The 21,869-nt window shown below is 41.1% G+C and overlaps 1 protein-coding gene across 1 annotated transcript in view; it reads left to right on the forward strand.

Moving 5' to 3' along the window:
• The window catches only part of SRP19 (signal recognition particle 19), a 59,851-nt gene extending 44,090 nt beyond the window's left edge, over positions 1-15,761 (forward strand). Inside the window, exons 4-5 of the mRNA XM_053701543.1 lie at positions 5,784-5,892; positions 12,008-15,761. Of these exons, the coding sequence (XP_053557518.1) occupies positions 5,784-5,892; positions 12,008-12,138 (240 nt within the window). The 3' untranslated portion in view covers positions 12,139-15,761. The remainder of the gene's footprint in view (positions 1-5,783; positions 5,893-12,007) is intronic.
• Positions 15,762-21,869: the final 6,108 nt, after the last annotated feature.

Below are 21,869 nucleotides of genomic sequence, written 5' to 3' on the forward strand. Positions count from 1 at the left end.
TTGTTAACAATTTCGGTAAGCCTTTTAGGTATAGGAAAAACGTCAGTACACCGCCGGTACCCGCAAAATATTTATCCAGCCTACATACTTTCTCTGGAATTGCAACCGTGTTACAATCATTCAGAGCCGCTAATACCTCCCCTAGTAATACACGGAGGTTCTCAAGCTTAAATTTAAAATTTGAAATCTCTGAATCCAGTTTACTTGGATCAGATACGTCACCCACAGAATGAAGCTCTCCGTCCTCATGTTCTGCAAATTGTGACGCAGTATCAGACATGGCTCTACTATTATCAGCGCACTCTGTTCTTACCCCAGAGTGATCGCGTTTACCTCTTAATTCTGGCAATTTAGATAGTACTTCAGTCATAACATTAGCCATGTCTTGCAAAGTGATTTGTATGGGCCGCCCTGATGTACTTGGCGCCACAATATCACGCACCTCCTGAGCGGGAGGCGAAGGTACTGACACGTGAGGAGAGTTAGTCGGCATAACTTCCCCCTCGTTGTCTGGTGATATTTTTTTTAACATATAAAGTTTGACTTTTATTCAAAGTAACATCTATACATTGAGTGCACAAATTTCTATTGGGCTCCACATTGGCCTTTAAACATAGTGAACAAACAGATTCATTTGTGTCAGACATGTTTAAACAGACTAGCAATAACACTAGCAAGCTTGGAAAAAACTTTTAAATAAATTTACAAGCTATATAAAAAAACGCTACTGCGCCTTTAAGAAACATAAAAATGTGACACAGTTGAATTAACAATGAACCAAATATGTTAAAACAACCAAATTTTAACAAAAAATGTATAAAGTTAGCAGAGGATTGCACCCACCAGCAAAAGGATGATTAACCCCTTAATACCCAAAACGGATAACAGTTGAAATAATAAACGTTTTTATCACAGTCAAACACACTGTCACAGGTCTGCTGTGACTGATTACCTCCCTCAAACTAATTTTGGAGACCCCTGGGCTCTGTAGAGACGTCCTGGATCATGGAGGAAGAAATAGGAAGACTGTGACTAAATTTTTACTGCGCAATAAAGCGCTAAAATAGGCCCCTCCCACTCATATTACAACAGTGGGGAAGCTCAGTAAACTGTTTTATTCAGAAAAAAACGACAGCCATGTGGTAAAAATCATGCCCATAAAGTTTTATCACCAAGTACCTCAGAAAAAACGATTAACATGCCAGTAAACGTTTTAAAATTGAAAATTATGAAGTGTTATTAATAAGCCTGCTGCTAGTCGCTTTCACTGCAGTGCAGGCTCAAATATTACTTTAATATTGACAGTATTTTCTCAGTGAAATTCCATTCCCCAGAAATGCCTCAGAGTATACATACATACATCTCAGCCTGATACCAGTCGCTACTACTGCATTTAAGGCAGCACTTACATTACATCGGTATTAGCAGTATTTTCTCAGTCAATTCCATTCCTTAGAAAATAATTTACTGCACATACCTCCTTGCAGGTGGGCCCTGCATGCTATCCACTGTTCTGAAGTTACCTCACTCCTCAGAATGGCCGAGAACAGCAAGTGGATCTTAGTTACGACCGCTAAGATCATAGAAAAACTCAGGCAGATTCTTCTTCTAATGCTGCCTGAGAACAAACAACCACACTCGGTGCCGTTTAAATAACAAACTTTTGATTGAAGAAATAAAAACTAAGTTTAACACACCACAGTCCTCTCACACGTCCTATCTTTAGTTAGGTGCAAGAGAATGACTGGATATGACGTAGAGGGGAGGAGCTAATAGCAGCTCTGCTTGGGTGATCCTCTTGCACTTCCTGTTAGGGAGGAGTTATAATCCCATAAGTAATGGATGACCCCGTGGATTCTGACTACACTTAACAGGAGAAATGGACACGTACCTAGAGGTCCCTGTATTCACTGATTGCGTTTCCGATCCCTAAAAGGGTTGCGGATATTGTTTCTAGGGAGTGGGATAGACCAGGTGTCCCTTTGGTCCCCCCCCCCCCCCTCCTATTTTTTAAGAACATGTTCCCCCCATAGACTGACCCCAGGCGGACCCTCGTGGCAGACAGTCCCGTAAGGTAGAAGGGGCTGTTTCTACACTATGCTAAGCGCACAACCATACCAAATCGAAGACAGTGTGCTTTTAAAGATCCTATTGGATAGAAGGTTTACTAAAGAAAATTTTGTTCAACATGGTTTCCTTCTCCAACCTATTGCCTGCATTATTCACCCGGTAACTACTGGCAGAGCGGGCTTTCTGGTTTGAAGGCGCTGGAGGAGTCCGCTCCAGACGGAGACCTCATGACGAAATTATGGATAGAATTAAGGCTGTAAAGCTGGCTAATTTTTATCACAGATGCCGCTTTGCAATTAGCTAAGTTAGCGGCAAAAAATTCAGGTTTCGCCATTATGGCGCGCAGAGCGCTTTGGCTCAAGTCATGGTCAGCCGATGTGTCGTCAAAATCCAAATGATTAAATATCCCTTTCAAAGGAAAGACCCTTTTTGGGCCAGAATTGAAAGAGATTATTTCAGAAATCACCGGGGGAAAGGGCCATGCTCTTGCTCAGGACAAGCCCTTTAGGGCTAAAAACAAAGCTAATTTTCGTTCCTTTCGTAACTTCAGGAGCGGTCCCGCTTCAGCCTCTACAGCTGCAAAGCAAGATGGTAACGCTTCACAGCCCAAGGCAACCTGGAAGTCTTACCAGGGCTGGAACAAGGGTAAACAGGCCAAAGAGCCTGCAGCTGCTACCAAGACAGCATGAAGGGGTAGCCCCCGATCCGGGACCAGATCTAGTAGGGGGCAGACTCTCTCTTCGCTCAGGCAAGAGATGTTCACGATCCCTGGACATTAGAGATTGTTACCCAGGGATATCTTCTAGAATTCAAGGACTCCCCTCCAAGGGGAAGGTTCCACAATTCTCGTCTGTCTACAGACCAGACAAAGAACGAGGCGTTCTTACGCTGTGTAGAAGTTCTACATACGATGGGAGTGATATACCCAGTTCCAATTGCAGACATGGAGGCAATCGGATTAATGGTAGCGGCAATGGACATAGTCCTTTTTGCTCGAATACATCTCAGACCACTGCAACTGTGCATGCTCAAACAGTGGAAATGGGGATTATGCAGATTTGTCTCCTCAAATACAGATGGACCAGAGATTCTCTTCTCTGGTGGTTGTCTCAGGGAATATGTTTCCGCAGACCAGAGTGGATCATTGTAACGACCGACGCCAGTCTGTTAGGCTGGGGTGCAGTCTGGGACTCCCTGAAAGCTGAGGGCTTATGGTCTCGGGAAGAATCTCTTCTCCAGATAAACATTCTGGAACTGAGGGCGATATTCAACACGCTTCAGGCATGGCCTCAACTAGCTGCGGCCAAATTCATCAGATTTCAGTCGGACAACATCACGACTGTAGCTTACATCAATCATCAGGGGGGAACAAAGAGTTCCCTAGCGATGAAGGAAGTAACCAAAATAATCAGGTGGGCGGAGGACCACTCCTGCCATCTCTCAGCAATTCACATCCCAGGAGTAGACAACTGGGAGGCGGATTTTCTGAGTCGTCAGACTTTTCACCCGGGGGAGTGGGAACTCCACCCGGAGGTATTTGCCCAGCTGACTCAGCTATGGGGCATTCCAGAGTTGGATCTGATGGTGTCCCGTCAGAACACCAAGCTTCCTCTCTACAGATCCAGGTCCCGGGACCCCAAGGCGGCATTGATCGATGCTCTAGCAGCGCCTTGGTCCTTCAATCTGGCTTATGTTTTCCCATCGTTTCCTCTTCTCCCTTGTCTGATCGCCAGAATCAAGCAGGAGAAGGCGTCGGTGATTTTGATAGCACCTGCGTGGCCACGCAGGACTTGGTATGCAGACCTAGTGGACATGTCATCTGCCCCACCATGGACACTGCCAATGAGGCAGGACCTTCTAATACAGGGTCCGTTCAAGCATCCAAATCTAGTTTCTCTACGTCTGACTGCTTGGAGATTGAACGCTTAATTCTATCAAAGCGTGGTTTCTCTGAGTCAGTTATAGATACTCTGATTCAGGCTAGAAAGCCTGTCACCAGGAAAATCTACCATAAGATATGGCGGAAATATCTTTGTTGGTGTGAATCCAAGGGTTACTCATGGAGTAAGATTAGGATTCCCAGGATATTGTCTTTTCTCCAAGACGGATTGGAGAAAGGATTGTCGACTAGTTCTTTAAAGGGACAGATATCTGCTCTGTCTATCCTTTTACACAAGCGTCTGGCAGAGGTACCAGATGTTCAAGCGTTTGCACAGGCTTTAGTTAGAATCAAGCCTGTCTATAAACCTGTGGCTCCGCCATGGAATCTAAATCTAGTTCTTTCAGTTCTTCAAGGGGTTCCATTTGAACCTTTACATTCCATAGATATTAAGTTATCTTGGAAAGTTTTGTTTTTGGTAGCTATCTCTTCTGCTCGAAGAGTCTCAGAATTATCTGCCTTACAGTGTGATTCACCTTACCTGGTGTTCCATGCCGATAAGGTTGTTTTGCGTACTAAACCTGGTTTTCTTCCTAAAGTGGTTTCCAACAAGAATATTAACCTGGAAATTGAAGAAGGATTGGGACACAGAGAAGGAACAACAAAGAAGGAACGTCTGTTGCACAATCTTGATGTAGTTCGTGCTCTAAAGTTCTATTTGCAAGCAACTAAGGATTTCAGACAAACATCTTCCTTGTTTGTTATCTATTCTGGTAAGAGAAGAGGTCAGAAAGCGACTGCTACCTCTCTTTCCTTTTGGCTGAAAAGCATCATCCGTTTGGCCTATGAGACTGCTGGCCAGCAGCCTCCTGAAAGAATTACTGTTCATTCTACCAGAGCAGTGGCTTCCACATGGGCTTTCAAGAATGAGGCTTCTGTTGAACAGTTTTGTAAGGCAGCGACCTTCACTGCATACTTTTGCCAAATTTTACAAATTCGATACTTTTGCTTCTTCGGAGGCTATTTTTGGGAGAAAGGTTTTGCAAGCAGTGGTGCCTTCCGTTTAAGGAACCTGTCTTGTTCCCTCCCTTCATCCGTGTCCTAAAGCTTTGGTATTGGTATCCCACAAGTAATGGATGAATCCATGGACTGGATACACCTTGCAAGAGAAAACAGAATTTATGTTTACCTGATAAATTACTTTCTCTTGCGGTGTATCCAGTCCACGGCCCGCCCTGGCATTTAAGTCAGGTAAAATATTGTTTCATTTAAACTAGTCACCACTGCACCCTATGGTTTCTCCTTTTTCTTCCTAACCTTTGCTCGAATGACTGGGGGTTGGAGCTAGAGGGGGAGCTATATGGACAGCTCTGCTGTGTGCTCTTTGCCACTTCCTGTAGGGAATGAGAATATCCCACAAGTAATGGATGAATCCGTGGACTGGATACACCGCAAGAGAAAGTAATTTATCAGGTAAGCATAAATTCTGTTTTTCATGATTCAGATACAGCATGTAATTTTAAACAACTTTCCAATTCACTTCCATTAAAAAAAAATGTGCAGTCTTTTTTATATTTACACTTTGAGTCGCCAGCTCCTACTGAGCATGTGCAAGAATTCAGACTATACGTATATGCATTTGTGATTGGCTGATTGCTATCACATGGTACAGGGGGAGTGGAAATATACATAACTTTGAAATTTGTTAGAAAAAAATCTACTACTCATTTGAAATTCAGAGTAAATGCTATTTTATTGTCTTGTTATCATGTATTTGTTGATTATGCAAATCTACTGTGTTTACTGGTCTTTTAAATGTTCTTCTATTCACCAGAATAAAATGTACACTCGTGAGTGGAACCGCGATGTGCAGTATAGGGGCAGAGTACGTGTGCAGTTGAAGAATGAAGATGGCAGCCCATGTCTGCCTCAGTTCGCCACCAGTAAGATATGATTTTTTTATGATGTCACTACTCTATATATATATATATATATATATATATATATATATATATATATATATATATATATATATATATATATATATATATATATGTATATATATATATATGTATATATATATATATAATCTGCAGGACCAGTACAAATTTATTCATAAATTAAATGTGTACTACGCAGTAAAGACACTGACTTACATATACATATGTATTCATCAATCAAAAGCTAGAAACTGAAAATACATCTCAATGTACATTGCTGGTATGTACTATTTATCAGAAACAGAAAGAGATGAAGATTTCTGTTTGTATGAGGAAAATGATTTTAGCAACCGTCACTAAAATCCATGGCTGTTCCACACAGGACTGTTGAGAGCAATTAACTTCAGTTGGGGGAACAGTGTGCAGACTTTTGCTGCTTGAGGTATGACACATTCTAACAAGACGATGTAATGCTGGAAGCTGTCATTTTCCCTATGGGATCCGGTAAGCCATGTTTATTACGATCGTAAATAAGGGCTTCAAAAAGGGCTTATTAAGACTGTGGACTTTTTCTGGGCTAAATCGATTCATTATTAACACATATTTAGCCTTGAGGAATCATTTTATCTGGGTATTTTGATATAATAATATCGGCAGGCACTGTTTTAGACACCTTATTCTTTAGGGGCTTTCCCAAAGCATAGGCAGAGCCTCATTTTCGCGCCGGTGTTGCGCACTTGTTTTTGAGAGGCATGGCATGCAGTCGCATGTGAGAGGAGCTCTGATACTTAGAAAAGACTTTCTGAAGGCGTCATTTGGTATCGTATTCCCCTTGGGGCTTGGTTGGGTCTCAGCAAAGCAGATACCAGGGACTGTAAAGGGGTTAAAGTTCAAAACGGCTCCGGTTCCGTTATTTTAAGGGTTAAAGCTTCCAAATTTGGTGTGCAATACTTTTAAGGCTTTAAGACACTGTGGTGAAAATTTGGTGAATTTTGAACAATTCCTTCATGTTTTTTTCGCAATTGCGCAGTAATAAAGTGTGTTCAGTTTAAAATTTAAAGTGACAGTAACGGTTTATTTTAAAACGTTTTTTGTACTTTGTTATCAAGTTTATGCCTGTTTAACATGTCTGAACTACCAGATAGACTGTGTTCTGAATGTGGGGAAGCCAGAATTCCTATTCATTTAAATAAATGTGATTTATGTGACAATGACAATGATGCCCAAGATGATTCCTCAAGTGAGGGGAGTAAGCATGGTACTGCATCATTCCCTCCTTCGTCTACACGAGTCTTGCCCACTCAGGAGGCCCCTAGTACATCTAGCGCGCCAATACTCCTTACTATGCAACAATTAACGGCTGTAATGGATAATTCTGTCAAAAACATTTTAGCCAAAATGAACCCTTATCAGCGTAAGCGCGACTGCTCTGTTTTTAGATACTGAAGAGCATGACGACGCTGATAACAATATTTCTGAAGGGCCCCACAACCCAGTCTGATGGGGCCAGGGAGGTTTTGTCTGAGGGAGAAATTACTGATTCAGGGAACATTTCTCAACAAGCTGAACCTGATGTGATTGCATTTAAATTTAAGTTGGAACATCTCCGCATTCTGCTTAAGGAGGTATTATCCACTCTGGATGATTGTGACAAGTTGGTCATCCCAGAGAAACTATGTAAAATGGACAAGTTCCTAGAGGTGCCGGGGCTCCAGAAGCTTTTTCCTATACCCAAGCGGGTGGCAGAAGCCAAGCCAGCTTGGAGACCAATGCAAGGCTGGAACAAGGGTAAGCAGGCCAAGAAACCTGCCACTGCTACCAAGACAGCATGAAATGTTGGCCCCCGATCCGGGACCGGATCTGGTGGGGGGCAGATCTCTCTCTTCGCTCAGGCTTGGGCAAGAGATGTTCTGGATCCTTGGGCGCTAGAAATAGTCTCCCAAGGTTATCTTCTGGAATTCAAGGGACTTCCCCAGGGGGAGGTTCCACAGGTCTCAGTTGTCTTCAGACCATATAAAAAGACAGGCATTCTTACATTGTGTAGAAGACCTGTTAAAAATGGGAGTGATTCATCCTGTTCCATTAAGAGAACAAGGGATAGGGTTCTACTCCAATCTGTTTCATAGTTCCCAAAAAAGAGGGAACGTTCAGACCAATCTTAGATCTCAAGATCTTAAACAAGTTTCTCAAGGTTCCATCGTTCAAGATGGAAACCATTCGAACTATTCTTCCTTCCATCCAGGAAGGTCAATTCATGACCACGGTGGATTTAAAGGATGCGTATCTACATATTCCTATCCACAAGGAACATCATCGGTTCCTGAGGTTCGCATTCCTGGACAAACATTACCAGTTCGTGGCGCTTCCTTTCGGATTAGCCACTGCTCCAAGGATTTTCACAAAGGTACTAGGGTCCCTTCTAGCTGTGCTAAGACCAAGGGGCATTGCTGTAGTACCTTACTTGGACGACATTCTAATTCAAGCGTCGTCCCTTCCTCAAGCAAAGGCTCACACGGACATTGTCCTGGCCTTTCTCAGATCTCACGGATGGAAAGTGAACGTGGAAAAGAGTTCTCTATCTCCGTCAACAAGGGTTCCCTTCTGGGAACAATAATAGACTCCTTAGAAATGAGGATTTTTCTGACAGAGGCCAGAAAAACAAAACTTCTAGACTCTTGTCGGATACTTCATTCCGTTCCTCTTCCTTCCATAGCTCAGTGCATGGAAGTGATCGGGTTGATGGTAGCGGCAATGGACATAGTTCCTTTTGCGCGCATTCATCTAAGACCATTACAACTGTGCATGCTCAGTCAGTGGAATGGGGACTATACAGACTTGTCTCGAAGATACAAGTAAATCAGAGGACCAGAGACTCACTCCGTTGGTGGCTGTCCCTGGACAACCTGTCACGAGGGATGACATTCCGCAGACCAGAGTGGGTCATTGTCACGACCGACGCCAGTCTGATGGGCTGGGGCGCGGTCTGGGGATCCCTGAAAGCTCAGGGTCTTTGGTCTCGGGAAGAATCTCTGTTACCGATAAATATTCTGGAACTGAGAGCGATATTCAATGCTCTCAAGGCTTGGCCTCAGCTAGCGAGGGCCAAGTTCATACGGTTTCAATCAGACAACATGACAACTGTTGCGTACATCAACCATCAGGGGGGAACAAGGAGTTCCCTGGCGATGGAAGAAGTGACCAAAATCATTCTATGGGCGGAGTCTCACTCCTGCCACCTGTCTGCTATCCACATCCCAGGAGTGGAAAATTGGGAAGCGGATTTTCTGAGTCGTCAGACATTGCCGGGGGAGTGGGAACTCCATCCGGAAATCTTTGCCCAAGTCACTCAGCTGTGGGGCATTCCAGACATGGATCTGATGGCCTCTCGTCAGAACTTCAAAGTTCCTTGCTACGGGTCCAGATCCAGGGATCCCAAGGCGGCTCTAGTGGATGCACTAGTAGCACCTTGGACCTTCAAACTAGCTTATGTGTTCCCGCCGTTCCTCTCATCCCCAGGCTGGTAGCCAGGATCAATCAGGAGAGGGCGTCGGTGATCTTGATAGCTCCTGCGTGGCACGCAGGACTTGGTATGCAGATCTGGTGAATATGTCATCGGCTCCACCTTGGAAGCTACCTTTGAGACGAGACCTTCTTGTTCAGGGTCCGTTCGAACATCCGAATCTGGTTTCACTCCAGCTGACTGCTTGGAGATTGAACGCTTGATCTTATCGAAGCGAGGGTTCTCAGATTCTGTTATCGATACTCTTGTTCAGGCCAGAAAGCCTGTAACTAGAAAGATTTACCACAAAATTTGGAAAAAATATATCTGTTGGTGTGAATCTAAAGGATTCCCTTGGGACAAGGTTAAGATTCCTAGGATTCTATCCTTCCTTCAAGAAGGATTGGACAAAGGACTATCTGCAAGTTCCCTGAAGGGACAGATTTCTGCCTTGTCTGTGTTACTTCACAAAAAGCTGGCCGCTGTGCCAGATGTTCAAGCCTTTGTTCAGGCTCTGGTTAGAATTAAGCCTGTTTACAAACCTTTGACTCCTCCTTGGAGTCTCAATTTAGTTCTTTCAGTTCTTCAGGGGGTTCCGTTTGAACCCTTGCATTCCGTTGATATTAAGATATTATCTTGGAAAGTTTTGTTTTTAGTTGCAATTTCTTCTGCTAGAAGAGTTTCAGAATTATCTGCTCTGCAGTGTTCTCCTCCTTATCTGGTGTTCCATGCAGATAAGGTGGTTTTACGTACTAAACCTGGTTTTCTTCCAAAAGTTGTTTCTAATAAAAACATTAACCAGGAGATTATCGTACCTTCTCTGTGTCCGAAACCAGTTTCAAAGAAGGAACGTTTGTTGCACAATTTGGATGTTGTTCGCGCTCTAAAATTCTATTTAGATGCTACAAAGGATTTTAGACAAACATCTTCCTTGTTTGTTGTTTATTCCGGTAAAAGGAGAGGGCAAAAAGCAACTTCTACCTCTCTCTCTTTTTGGATTAAAAGCATCATCAGATTGGCTTATGAGACTGCCGGACGGCAGCCTCCCGAAAGAATCACAGCTCATTCCACTAGGGCTGTGGCTTCCACATGGGCCTTCAAGAACGAGGCTTCTGTTGATCAGATATGTAGGGCAGCGACTTGGTCTTCACTGCACACTTTTACCAAATTTTACAAGTTTGATACTTTTGCTTCTTCTGAGGCTATTTTTGGGAGAAAGGTTTTGCAAGCCGTGGTGCCTTCCATTTAGGTGACCTGATTTGCTCCCTCCCTTCATCTTTTTAATAATGTGATCAATCTGAGTTACTAGAAATATATCTATTTGACATAATGCCTGATGAGGTTTCTTAGTGCTTAAAAACAAAAGTTATGCTTACCTGATTTTCTTTCAGAATGATGATGGCCCACAGTCAGTCCTCAATAATGTATGGGATATAGTTTCCATCAGTAGGAAGTAGGAGGTTGTCAAGAACCCATCTCTCTCTTAGTTTAACATATAGCCGAGTAGAGAATAGGAAACCTATTGGTAGGAAAGATAAAGCAGGGTCTGTAGAGGTGTCATTAGAACAGTCACCCAAAATTTTAAATGGGCGGGGCCTGTGGACCATCATCATTCCAAAAAAAGAAAATAAGAATTTAACAGGTAAGCATACATTTTTGTTTTTTTCCCTAAAATGATGGGCCACAGCCCTCCAAAACATATGGGATTTATAACCAAGCAAATGGTCTGTTACGGAAAGGGTTGGACAATTTTTCTGACTGTTCCTAATTAGCCAAAACTGCGGCCTGAAGGACTTTCCTGCCAAAAGCTGCTTGCATAGAAACAAAAACATTAAAGCGATAACATTTGCAAAATGTATGCAGAGAAGACATTGTTGCAGCTTTGCAAAACTGCTACAAAGATGTGTGTTTTTTGTTTTTTGTTTGTTTTTTATCCCCAGTAGTGAACAAACAAATTAGAAGTTTGTCTGAAATCTTTAGTAGCTTTGAGAGAGAATTTCAAAGCCCTGGCTACATCAAGATTATGTAATAGCCTCTCCTTCGAGTTAGCAGGATCTCAACACAATGAAGGAACAGCAATTTCTTGGTTGGTATTTTCCATAGAAACTACCTTAGGAAGAAAATCATTTTTAGTACATAGTACAGCCGGATCCTTGTGGATAATTAGAAATGGAGAATCACAAGAGAAGGTTGACAACTCAGAAACTCTCCTTTCTGAAGAGATTGCTAATAGGAAAAGTTCTCTACAAGATAACAGTAGATATAATGGAATGAATTGGTTCATAAGGAGGTCCTTGTAATACAGAGAGAACTAGATTAGATAAAATACAGGGTAGAGAAATAGGTTTCACAACTGGCCTAATTCTAACTAATGCCTGGACAAAAGTCTAAACTTCAGGAAGTTCGTCAACTTCCTATGAAAAAGCATACCCAAGTAACCTGGCTGATGGCAAGCTTTAGTCACTCTACACTCGAAGTCCCATTTTTATACAGAGGAATTATATATCCCACTGAGTCAAATCTGTAGTAGGCTGTTCTTGATGCCGATTATGATTAAAAAAAAAAAAATTCACCATTCTCACTGTCATATCATTTTATTAATTTTTTTTTGCATTTAAGGAAAAGCAGTAATGCTTCACGCGGCAGAAATGATTCCGAAATTAAAGACTAGGACGCAGAAAGCAGGCGGAGGTGACCAAAATGTGCAACAAGGTGACGGTGGCAAGAAAAGCAAGAAGAAGAAGAAGTGATTTGTCTTCTAACAGGACTGTCATTTTAGATTTACTAAATGGTGCTAATTACAAAGAACAGAAGCTCTCCTCCCATTGAATGGGCTGCAAAATGTCTGAATACTTGGCACCTCTTAGTAAATATATCTGCTTACTCTGACCATGTTTAATGGGAAACAATCTTGGAGATAGTAAAGGGAATTTGCTAAATGTGAATATTCAGTTCTTGCAGTTATTTTATAATGGTGATGTGCAGTTAGCAAGTACAAACAAAAATCTATTTTATATATTATTTGGTTTACGCAAACACACAAGTACTGAAATGTCTACACAAAGTGCTGCTAGTAAATTAGCAGAGTTACGGCTGAACTAGTTTTCTGCCTTACTGCACAATGAATAACTATATTGCATTTATCATAAAAGGTGACCACATCCCCTTGTTTAAATACAATATTAGGCATAAATAATTAAAGGCCAATTTAATTTAAATTTAAAAAAAGCATGTTTGGTTTTCTGTTTTTTTTTTAAAAATAATGCTGATATGTTGTAATGAATGGTTTAGCAGTTCAGATTTTTTTTTCACGTGTTAAAGTGGGGACATTTTTAATTAAAGCATATTTCTCTTGGAAGGTAGACCAGTTTTTTCCAAGTTGAGGCTATAACAGTGGATTAAAAATGTAGCAGGCATCTCAAAAAATAATTTCTAAATGGTTTTACTGTAAGTAATGGTCAATATGATATATTATTAAATACTGTCATTGCAATATATACATTTAAACACACAACGCATAAAATAGTTCATAAGTCAAAATTATAGTAGAGTATTTTTAATACTGCATCAATTTTTGTGCATAATGTATAAATACTGCAGTGATCAAAACCTACTTTATAGTAAGTGCCCCAGATTCTTACTTTGAAAACTTTTTGTTTTTCATCATGGCAGATTGGAAATAAAAAAAAAAGAAATAAAAAAAAAAAAAGAAAGTGTTTTATGATGTTTTTGTTTAATATTCTGCTCTTTATAGTCCTCACCATTGTGTCAGCATATATCTTTCTGCAGACAAGACAAATAAAACAAAACATATGGAACATCAACCTGCATAGAAATTGGCAGCAGCTTTTTCAGCAAATCCAAGTGTAGCCTACAGCTAATGCAGAAAGGTTCATGTAACTGTTAGCCTAAATTAATTCACTTGCCAGAGAGGAGCTTCCGAGTAACTTGCTGGCCAAACAGGTAGCTTGTTTAGATTTGAACTGTAAGAAGAAAGGAACAGAATTGTTTTAAACATAATTCCTATAAACCACTTTTTTGGGCATTCCTGCTAATTGAATTTTCTTTCATGGAAGCTCACTTCTAAATAAAGTTATTTGCTCAAATTACTCAAACGGCATGATGAGAACATTTTATAAAATCTGCAGCCCACAGAACAATTGGGTATGAGTTGACACTCTGGACTACGCGCAGGTACTGCAACAGTATTACATCTTTAGAAAGGATATTTTAAAAGTACCAGTCCTAACTTAAACCTTTACCATTGTCTTAGTATTATTGAAGGTAAAATGCCAAAAAGTATTAAATGATATACTATTCTGGCTGATAACTAAAATTGTGGTTTCCAACATACACCCATACAAAAAATAGTGCTTCAGTGTGCCCCTTGCAATACAAAACGTTTGTAATATCACGTATAATAAGCATTTAATCAGGGATGGTACATAGGGATAACATATTTCAGCTAATAGTGCTTGCTAAAACTTTATGGAGTCTGTCACCTGGGTATCAGCATGCTCTCATGGGAATTTAAATCTGCTGACTATAGGTAGGTTTAGGTTGTAATGGATGGAGAGTTGTTGTGGTGTCATCTCAGTCTTGGACCCAGGAACCACAATATTTTGAGCTGCCCTTAATATTTCTTAAATGTTCGGGTTTTTTTGTTTTGTTTTTGTTTTTTCATGACAAGTAAAGCTTCAGAGAAAAATCTGACTGGATTCCTTACCATTGATAGATGACCTCAATGAAATTTGGGTGGATCTGAAAGGCTCCTTCAGTTTTTAATGATAAAACAGACTGTAATGTCAAGAACCTTGTGCCTGCAGGGTGTCCTTAACTTTAAGGCCTACAACAGTGTAATATCCATTCAGTCCCTTAAATTAGTCTTTGCTGTGAAGTTTATGGATATTATTCAGGGCCTCTGCTATCTATAAATGCAGATGTCAAAAGAAAAAAACATAGCAACATTTATTGATATTTCCCATAAAGTATTAAAATAAATTTAATAAAATACTGAAGTTATGTAAATTCTGTTCAAGTTGTTTAAAAAGATTCTCGGTAAGATTATATCCCATTTTGTATTACATAGTAAACTATATTAAATACAGTTGAAATATTATACAAAATGCCATGTATCTTGGGTACATGATGCAGAGATGAAACGGCTAATGTACAGGTATACCTCACTTTACAGCGCTTCACTTTACAGCGATTCGCTAATACAGCGCTTTGTGGAGCTGAAGTTCAACCTCCAAGGATTATGAAATAGTGCTGTAATCATTGTGAGTTTGCGAGAAAAGTGACTGGCACCATTTTGTTATGCGCAGTTCACTCTGTTTACAGCTTTACAGTGCAATCTGTGTCTCAGTGCTATAGTTTGGCAAATTTTACTACAGTAATTGTCACTATTTTACAAGTACAGTATTTATTGAATTCTGTGCTGTGCTAGTGTTAAACTAAACGTAGTACTATTGCACCCCTAATATATGCTAGTTCAAACATGTTTTCAAGTTTTTAAACACACTGGCAAGTGGAAAGAAAGCTAAAACTGCCTTGTTTCACTTTAAGGTGGTTTTCACTTTACAGCGGGGCTCCGGTCCCTAACCCGCTGTATGAGTGGGGTATACCTGTATGTGCTGCCCACAAAGCTGTGTGGTAAAGGAAGGGCCTACAAGGGATGAGGGTGTAATCCAACCTGCATTTCAAGTTAAGTAGATGTTCTATTGTGTTTTGTGATAAAGCCGCTGACTTCTAGTGTGTTTTGAACAGAGAGTAGTGAGTGTGTTAAAGGGACAGTCTAGTCAGGGCTTTAGTTCATGAGTGCGATATAGAAAACATTGTGCTCACACCTTTGGCGTTATCTAGGAGTCAGTATTGATTAGCTAAACTGCTTGTCTGTCAAAAGAACTGAAATAAGGGGGCAGTCTGCAGAGGCTTGGATACAAGGAAATCAGAGGTACAAAGTATATTTATATACTTAATATATTATTAAATATACAAATATTATATATTAATATACTTAATAAATATTATTAAATATTAATATTTATTGGTTATGCAAAACTGGGCAATGGCTAATAAAGGGATCATCTATCTTTGTAAACAAAAAAATTCTGGAGTAGACTGTCCCTTTAAACAGTTTGTTTCAACTATTATGCTTGTTTAGTACTAGGTGGGCTGGCCTATGGGTTAGATTGGTGACTTCTCATTTGAGTAAAGTGTTATTGAGCAATGGGCAATCTGATGGATACATCTTATATTCTGGAAAGCTTTATGAAGAGGCTTTTCATCCATATTGTTCCTTGTAGATGGCTGGAAATGTTATATGGTTTATGTTTAGGACAAGCCATTTAATAAAGGATGTTGCACTGTTCTTCTGGCTTGTGTTTTATTTGAGGGGATTTTGGTGGTGGCTAGAGGCATGCTCATCTCTCTACAGGCATGCAGGTGTCGCCATTGCAACTAGCCCCTCCTTTTAAAGGAACATGAAACACACATTTTCCCTCATTATTCAGATAGAGCATACAATTTTAAACTAGTTTCCAGTATACTTCTATTATCAAATTTGCTTTGTTCTTGTGATGTTCTTTGTTGAAGAGATACATAGTTAGGTAGCACTACATGACAACGAATAGTGCTGCCATCTATTGCTCCTACTAATGTATAACATTGTTGCAAGACTCCTGCCGTATAGTGCTGCTGACACGTGCACCCTCCTGAGCTTATATCCCTGCTTTTTCAACAAAGGATAACAAGGGTACGAATAAAATGTGATAAAAGAAGTAATTTGGAAAGTTGTTCAAAATTGTATGCCCCATCTGTATCATGAAATAAAATTTTGGGGTTTTATGTCCCTTTAAGGAACCCTGACACTATTCTAGTACAGAATGATTTTATAGCTGCTTATTTATGGGGCCGCAGTTCTTTTCTTTGTCACCAGAGGTCTCTAAACTTAGGCTGACTGGAAAAAAAAAACATCTGGAAATAATAAAGAAAGCTGTGTCCAGAAATCTAGCAGTTAGTTTTGTGTATTGATAGTGTTTGCTAGGCTGTTCAGTTACTCCTTGTTTGCTAAACTTTAAAGAAATCGGCCTGAAACCAGTGAGTTTGTGAGTAAATCCATCTCATAATACTATTTGTTTTTCTTTTCTCTTTAGCATACTGTCTCTTGCCTTGATCAAAGGTCAGGTGTCATATGAATGGGGCAAATGGCTGTACACGTTATACACCATTATGCCACATATTTCAGCTGCACTTTAAGGCCTAGATTACGAGTGGAGTGCAATATTGCGTTTTCGCAATCGCAATATTTGTGCTCCACTCAGTAATACCAACCATGTAAATGTGCGCTAGTATTGCAAGTTAGGAGCAGTGTGAACGCGACCTCACATTCACATTGCCTGGAAGCCTCGTTCTCATGCCGTCAGACACGCAAACCACCTAGCGCAGCACTGGTGGAAATTTGTGCGGAGTTGGCCAGCAAAATAAAAATATGTATATAAATATATAGATTTGTTTATATAAATGTGTGTGTGTGTGTGTATATATATATATATATATATATATATATATATATATATCCTAAGATATGGTGAGTCTACTGCGTCCTCAATTACTATTGAGCACCACAGTAAAAGCTGTTAAAGGGACAGTCAACACCAGAATTTTTTTGTTTTGTTTTAAAAGATAGATAATCCCTTAATTACCAATTCCCCAGTTTTGCATAACCAACACAGTTATAATTATACATGTTTTACCTCTGTAATTACCTTGTATCTAAGCCTCAGCAGACTGCCCCCTTATTTCAGTTTTTTTTGACAGACTTGCATTTTTAACCAATCAGAGCTGTCTCCATGGTAAATTCATGTGCATGAGCTCAATGTTATCTATATGAAACATGTGAACTAATGCCCTCTAGTGGTGAGACAGCCTTCACGGTTTAAGAAATTAACATATGAACCTCCTAGGTTTAGCTTTCAACTAAGAATACCAAGAGAACAAAGCAAAATTGGTGATAAAAGTAAATTGGAAAGGTGTTTAAAATTACATGCCCTATTTGAAACATGAAAGGTTTTTTTGGACTTGACTGTCCCTTTAAATATCACTCCCCTTCCCACAATCCCCAGTCATTCTCTTTGCCTTCGGTGCAAGGAGGAGGTGAAGTTTTGGTGTCTGAATAAGATTTGCTTCAATCAATAGTTTATTATTTTAAAGCCAGAGTAGGTTTGCTCTCATCTTTCCTCTGTAAAGTGTTTAGCTGTACTCCACATCAGTCTCTTCAGTAGGGCAGTGGTAGCTTTTAAGCAGTTAGGAACTTCTATGGGGGGCCTCACTGCGATTTCTTAACAATTTGCTACCCTTATGTAGAAAGCCAGAGTAGGTTTACTCTGTCCTTTCTTATTTTCACAGGTCTCTGTGAGGATTGGCTTCCTCTCATGCCAGGTGAGCTGTCGTCCTGCCGGGCAGCCAGAGATGCAGGTAAGTTAAAAACGCTGGCACTAAACAGAAGGAGCTGCACTGAGGGATTTAATTCCTGTGATACAAGCAGGATTGCTTATGGCAGGGAGCAGGCATTGTAAGTGTTTAAAGTGGCTCAGTATGTTTTTTAGTGATTGGTGTATTCTATGTCAAAACGAAATATGTTTTCCGATCGATATTATGTTTATAGCCGGCAGGACCGCCTCTGACAGGAAGAGAGGCGGATCCTTTTTTCTATGGCTTTTATTCCAGTTTTCAAAGTGCACCTTTTTTTATAGATTGATGGCGCAGCTTCTAACGGATCATTTTATTTGAGCTCCTTCAGCTTCTGAGGCTCCTGCGATCTAGGAAGCTGAATTAAGTCTGTTTTCTCTGGAGTGCAGAGGGGGTAGGTAGGCACCTCAGTAATAGCGCTGAGGTGTACAGGTGTTCTGCATACATCCTACATTGTGAAGGAGGTATTAGCAGGCTTATTTGAATCCATATTTCTTGCCATTCTGATATATATTGTTAAAATTCTTTTCTGTTTGTTTAGTTGCAATATGGACTTAGAGAGAGTGCCTTCTGTTGCATGCAAGCGTTGAGCTTTGTATGAATAACCAAGTTGAACCTCCTTTGCATTTTTGTTCTTGTATTGAGAGGACATGAATGTTTAAAGATAGACTTTTTGATGCTGAGCCACCACTCTCTCAGGTTGATGCTGCTCAGGCTATGCCGCAGCCTTCTCCTCAAATGCCCCAAGCCTTAACTGTTTTTTTGCAAGCAGAAATTGCCACCCAGGTATCCTCTGCGGTATCTGAGGCGTTAGCTGCCATTCCCATGCTTCAGGGAAGACGCAAGAGGAACATTTAAAGAATCAAATTGTAAGGTTTCTGATCCAGTTCCGGCTAAAGGAGGTTTTGGCTACTCTTGAAGACTCCGATACTGCTGTCATTGTCAATCCTAAGAAATCTAGTAAATTAAATAGATACTTTGATATTCCCTCCTCGGTGCCAGACCATGCTACGGAGATTACTCGGGAATGGGAGAAGCCTGGGATTAATTTTTCTCCTTCCCCGTTTTTAAAAAAAATGTTTCCGGTGGCTTACACCATTAAGGAGTTGTGGCAGACGGTGCCCAAGGTGGAAGGGACGATTTCTATTCTGGCTAAGAGAACTACTATTCCTATAGAGGATAGTTGCTCTTTAAAGTATCCAATGGACAAGAAGCTGAAAGCTTACTTGAAAAAGATGTATATTCATCAAGGCCTCCAATGGCAACCTGCAGTGTGTATTGCTACTGTGACTAGTGCTGCAGCCTACTGGTTTGATGCATTATCTGAGTCTCTTCAAGCAGAGACTCCTTTGGAAGAGATCCAGGGTAGGATAGCCAATTTCTTTATTACTGGCGCTTCCTTACAGGTCATTAAGTTAGGAGCCAAAATATCTGGTTTCGCCATATTGGCCCGTAGAGCATTATGGCTGAAATCTTGGTATGGGGATGTTTCATCCAAGTCTAAACTTTTGGTGATCCCCTACAAGGGTAAGACCTTGTTTGGCAGAAATTATTTCCGCTATCACAGGTGGTAAAGGATCATTTCTACCACAAGATAAGAATAGACCGAAAGGACGTCAGAGTAATTTCAGAAGTAAGTCTTCCCTGTCCTCTACCAAGCAGGAACAGTCTAAACCTTCTTGGAAACCCAGTCAGTCTTGGAACAAGGGGAAGCAATCTAAGAAGCCGCAACTGAGTCTAAGTCAGCATAAAGGGGTTGCCCCTGATCCAGGATTGGATCAAGTGGGGGGCTTACTTGCTCAGTTTTATCAGGCATGGATATGAGATGTCCCAGATCCTTGGGCTGTGGACATAGTATCTCAGGGTTACAAGTTAGTTCCACCTCTCAAGATTATCTGCAGACCAAATAAAAAGATGCGTTTATTTAATGTGTGCAGGATCTTTCCTTCCTGGGAGTGATTGTTGCAGTTCAGGTTCTGGGGTTCTACTCCAATCTGTTTGTGGTTCACAAAAAAGAGGCAACTTTACGACCGATTATAGATCAAAAGTGTCTAAACAAATTTCTCAGAGTACCGTCTTTCATGATGGAGACCATCCGGTCCATTCTTTCTTCAGTACAAGAGGGTCAGTTCATGACGACAATAGACCTGAAGGATGCGTACCTTCTTGTTCCCATTCACAGAGATCATCACAAATTTCTGAGATTTGCCTTTCTGGACAATCCTTTTCAGTTTGTGGCTCTTCCATTTGGTCTTCCTACAACTCCCATAATTTTCTCAAAGGTTCTGTGGGGGCTCTTTTGGCAGTGATTCGTTCTCGGGAATTGCTGTGGCGACATTTTAGTGCAGGTGCCATCTTTTCAACTAGCAAAATCTCACACAGAGATCTTGTCTTCTTTCCCATGGTTGGAAGGTACATTTGGAAAAGAGTTCCCTGGTACCAGCTACAAGGGTAGTTTTCTTTTCTGCGTTCTCACGGATGGAAGGTGAATTTGGGATAAAGTTCCTTGATTCCAGCTACAAGGGTGGTGTTCTTGGGAACAATCATAGATTCTTGATCAATGAAGATTTTTCTGACAGAGGCCAGAAAAACAAAGATTTTCAATTCTTGTCTTACCCTTTATTCCTCTCTTCAGCCGTCAGTGGCTCAGTGTATGGAGGTCATTGGTATGATGGTGTCGGCTATGGACATTATACAGTTTGCTCGGTTCCATCTCAGGCCTCTGCAGTTATGCATGTTCAGTCAATGGAACAGGGATTATGTGGATCTGTATCCGAGAATGGATCTGGATTAGGCGTCAAGGGACTCTGTTCTGTGGTGGTTGTCTCAGGATCATCTCTCTCAGGGAACTTGTTTTTGCAGACCTTCCTGGGTGATTGTGACCTTGGATGCCAGTCTGCTGGGATGGGGAGCTGTCTGGGGCTCGTTAAAGGCTCATGGTCTATGGACTCGGGAGAAATCGGGTCTTCCCATACATATCCTAGAACTGAGGGCAATCTTCAATGCTCTTCTAGCCTGGCCTCAGTTAGCTTTAGCCCAGTTTATAAGGTTCCAGTCGGACATTATAACCTCAGTGGCTTATATCAATCATCAGGGAGGAACTCAGAGTTCCTTGGCCATGACAGAGGTAGCCAAGATTATTCTGTGGGCGGAGGCTCACAACTGCTGTCGGTCTGCGATCCATATTCCAGGGGTGGACAATTGGGAAGCAGATTTTATGAGCAGACAGACCTTTCATCTGGGGGAGTGGGAACTCCATCCGGAGGTGTTTTTCAGCTTGATCCTCAAGTGGGGACAGCTGGAGCTGGATCTCATGGCATCTTGTCAGAATGCCAAGCTTCCAAGGTATGGGTCGAAGTCAAGGGACCCTCAGGCTGTACTGATAGATGCTCTGGCAGTTCCTTGGAATTTTAGTCTAGCGTATGTTTTTCCACCATTCGCTCTCCTTCCACGGGAGACAGGAGAGGGCGTCTGTGATTCTCATTGCTCCGGCGTGGCCTCGCAGAATCTGGTATGCAGATCTGGTGGAGATTTCATCTCTTCCACCTTGGAGACTGCCATTAAGGAAGGAACTTCTACTTCAGGGGCCCTTCCTTCATCCAAATCTCATTTCTTTGAAGCTGACTGCTTGGAGATTGAACGCTTGATATTATCTAAGCGTGGCTTTTCTGAGTCCGTTATTGAAACTATGATTTTACTATATGGCGTAAATATCTGTATTGGTGTGAATCCAGAGGGTTCTCTTGGAGTAGAGTTAGGATTCCTTTTGTCTTTTCTTCAGGAACGTCTGGCGGATGTGCCAGATGTTCAATCTTTTTGTCAGACCCTGGTTAGAATCTGGCCTATATTTAAAGGGACACTGAACCCAAGTTTTTTTCTTTCATGATTCAGATAGAGCATGGAATTTTAAGCAACTTTCTAATTTACTCCTATTATAATTTTTTCTTTGTTCTCTTGCTATCTTTATTTGAAAAAGAAGGTATCTAAACTAGTTTAGTTCAGAACCCTG

This window comes from Bombina bombina, chromosome 2 (assembly GCF_027579735.1).
Source record: "Bombina bombina isolate aBomBom1 chromosome 2, aBomBom1.pri, whole genome shotgun sequence".
Taxonomy (NCBI): Eukaryota; Metazoa; Chordata; class Amphibia; order Anura; family Bombinatoridae; genus Bombina; species Bombina bombina.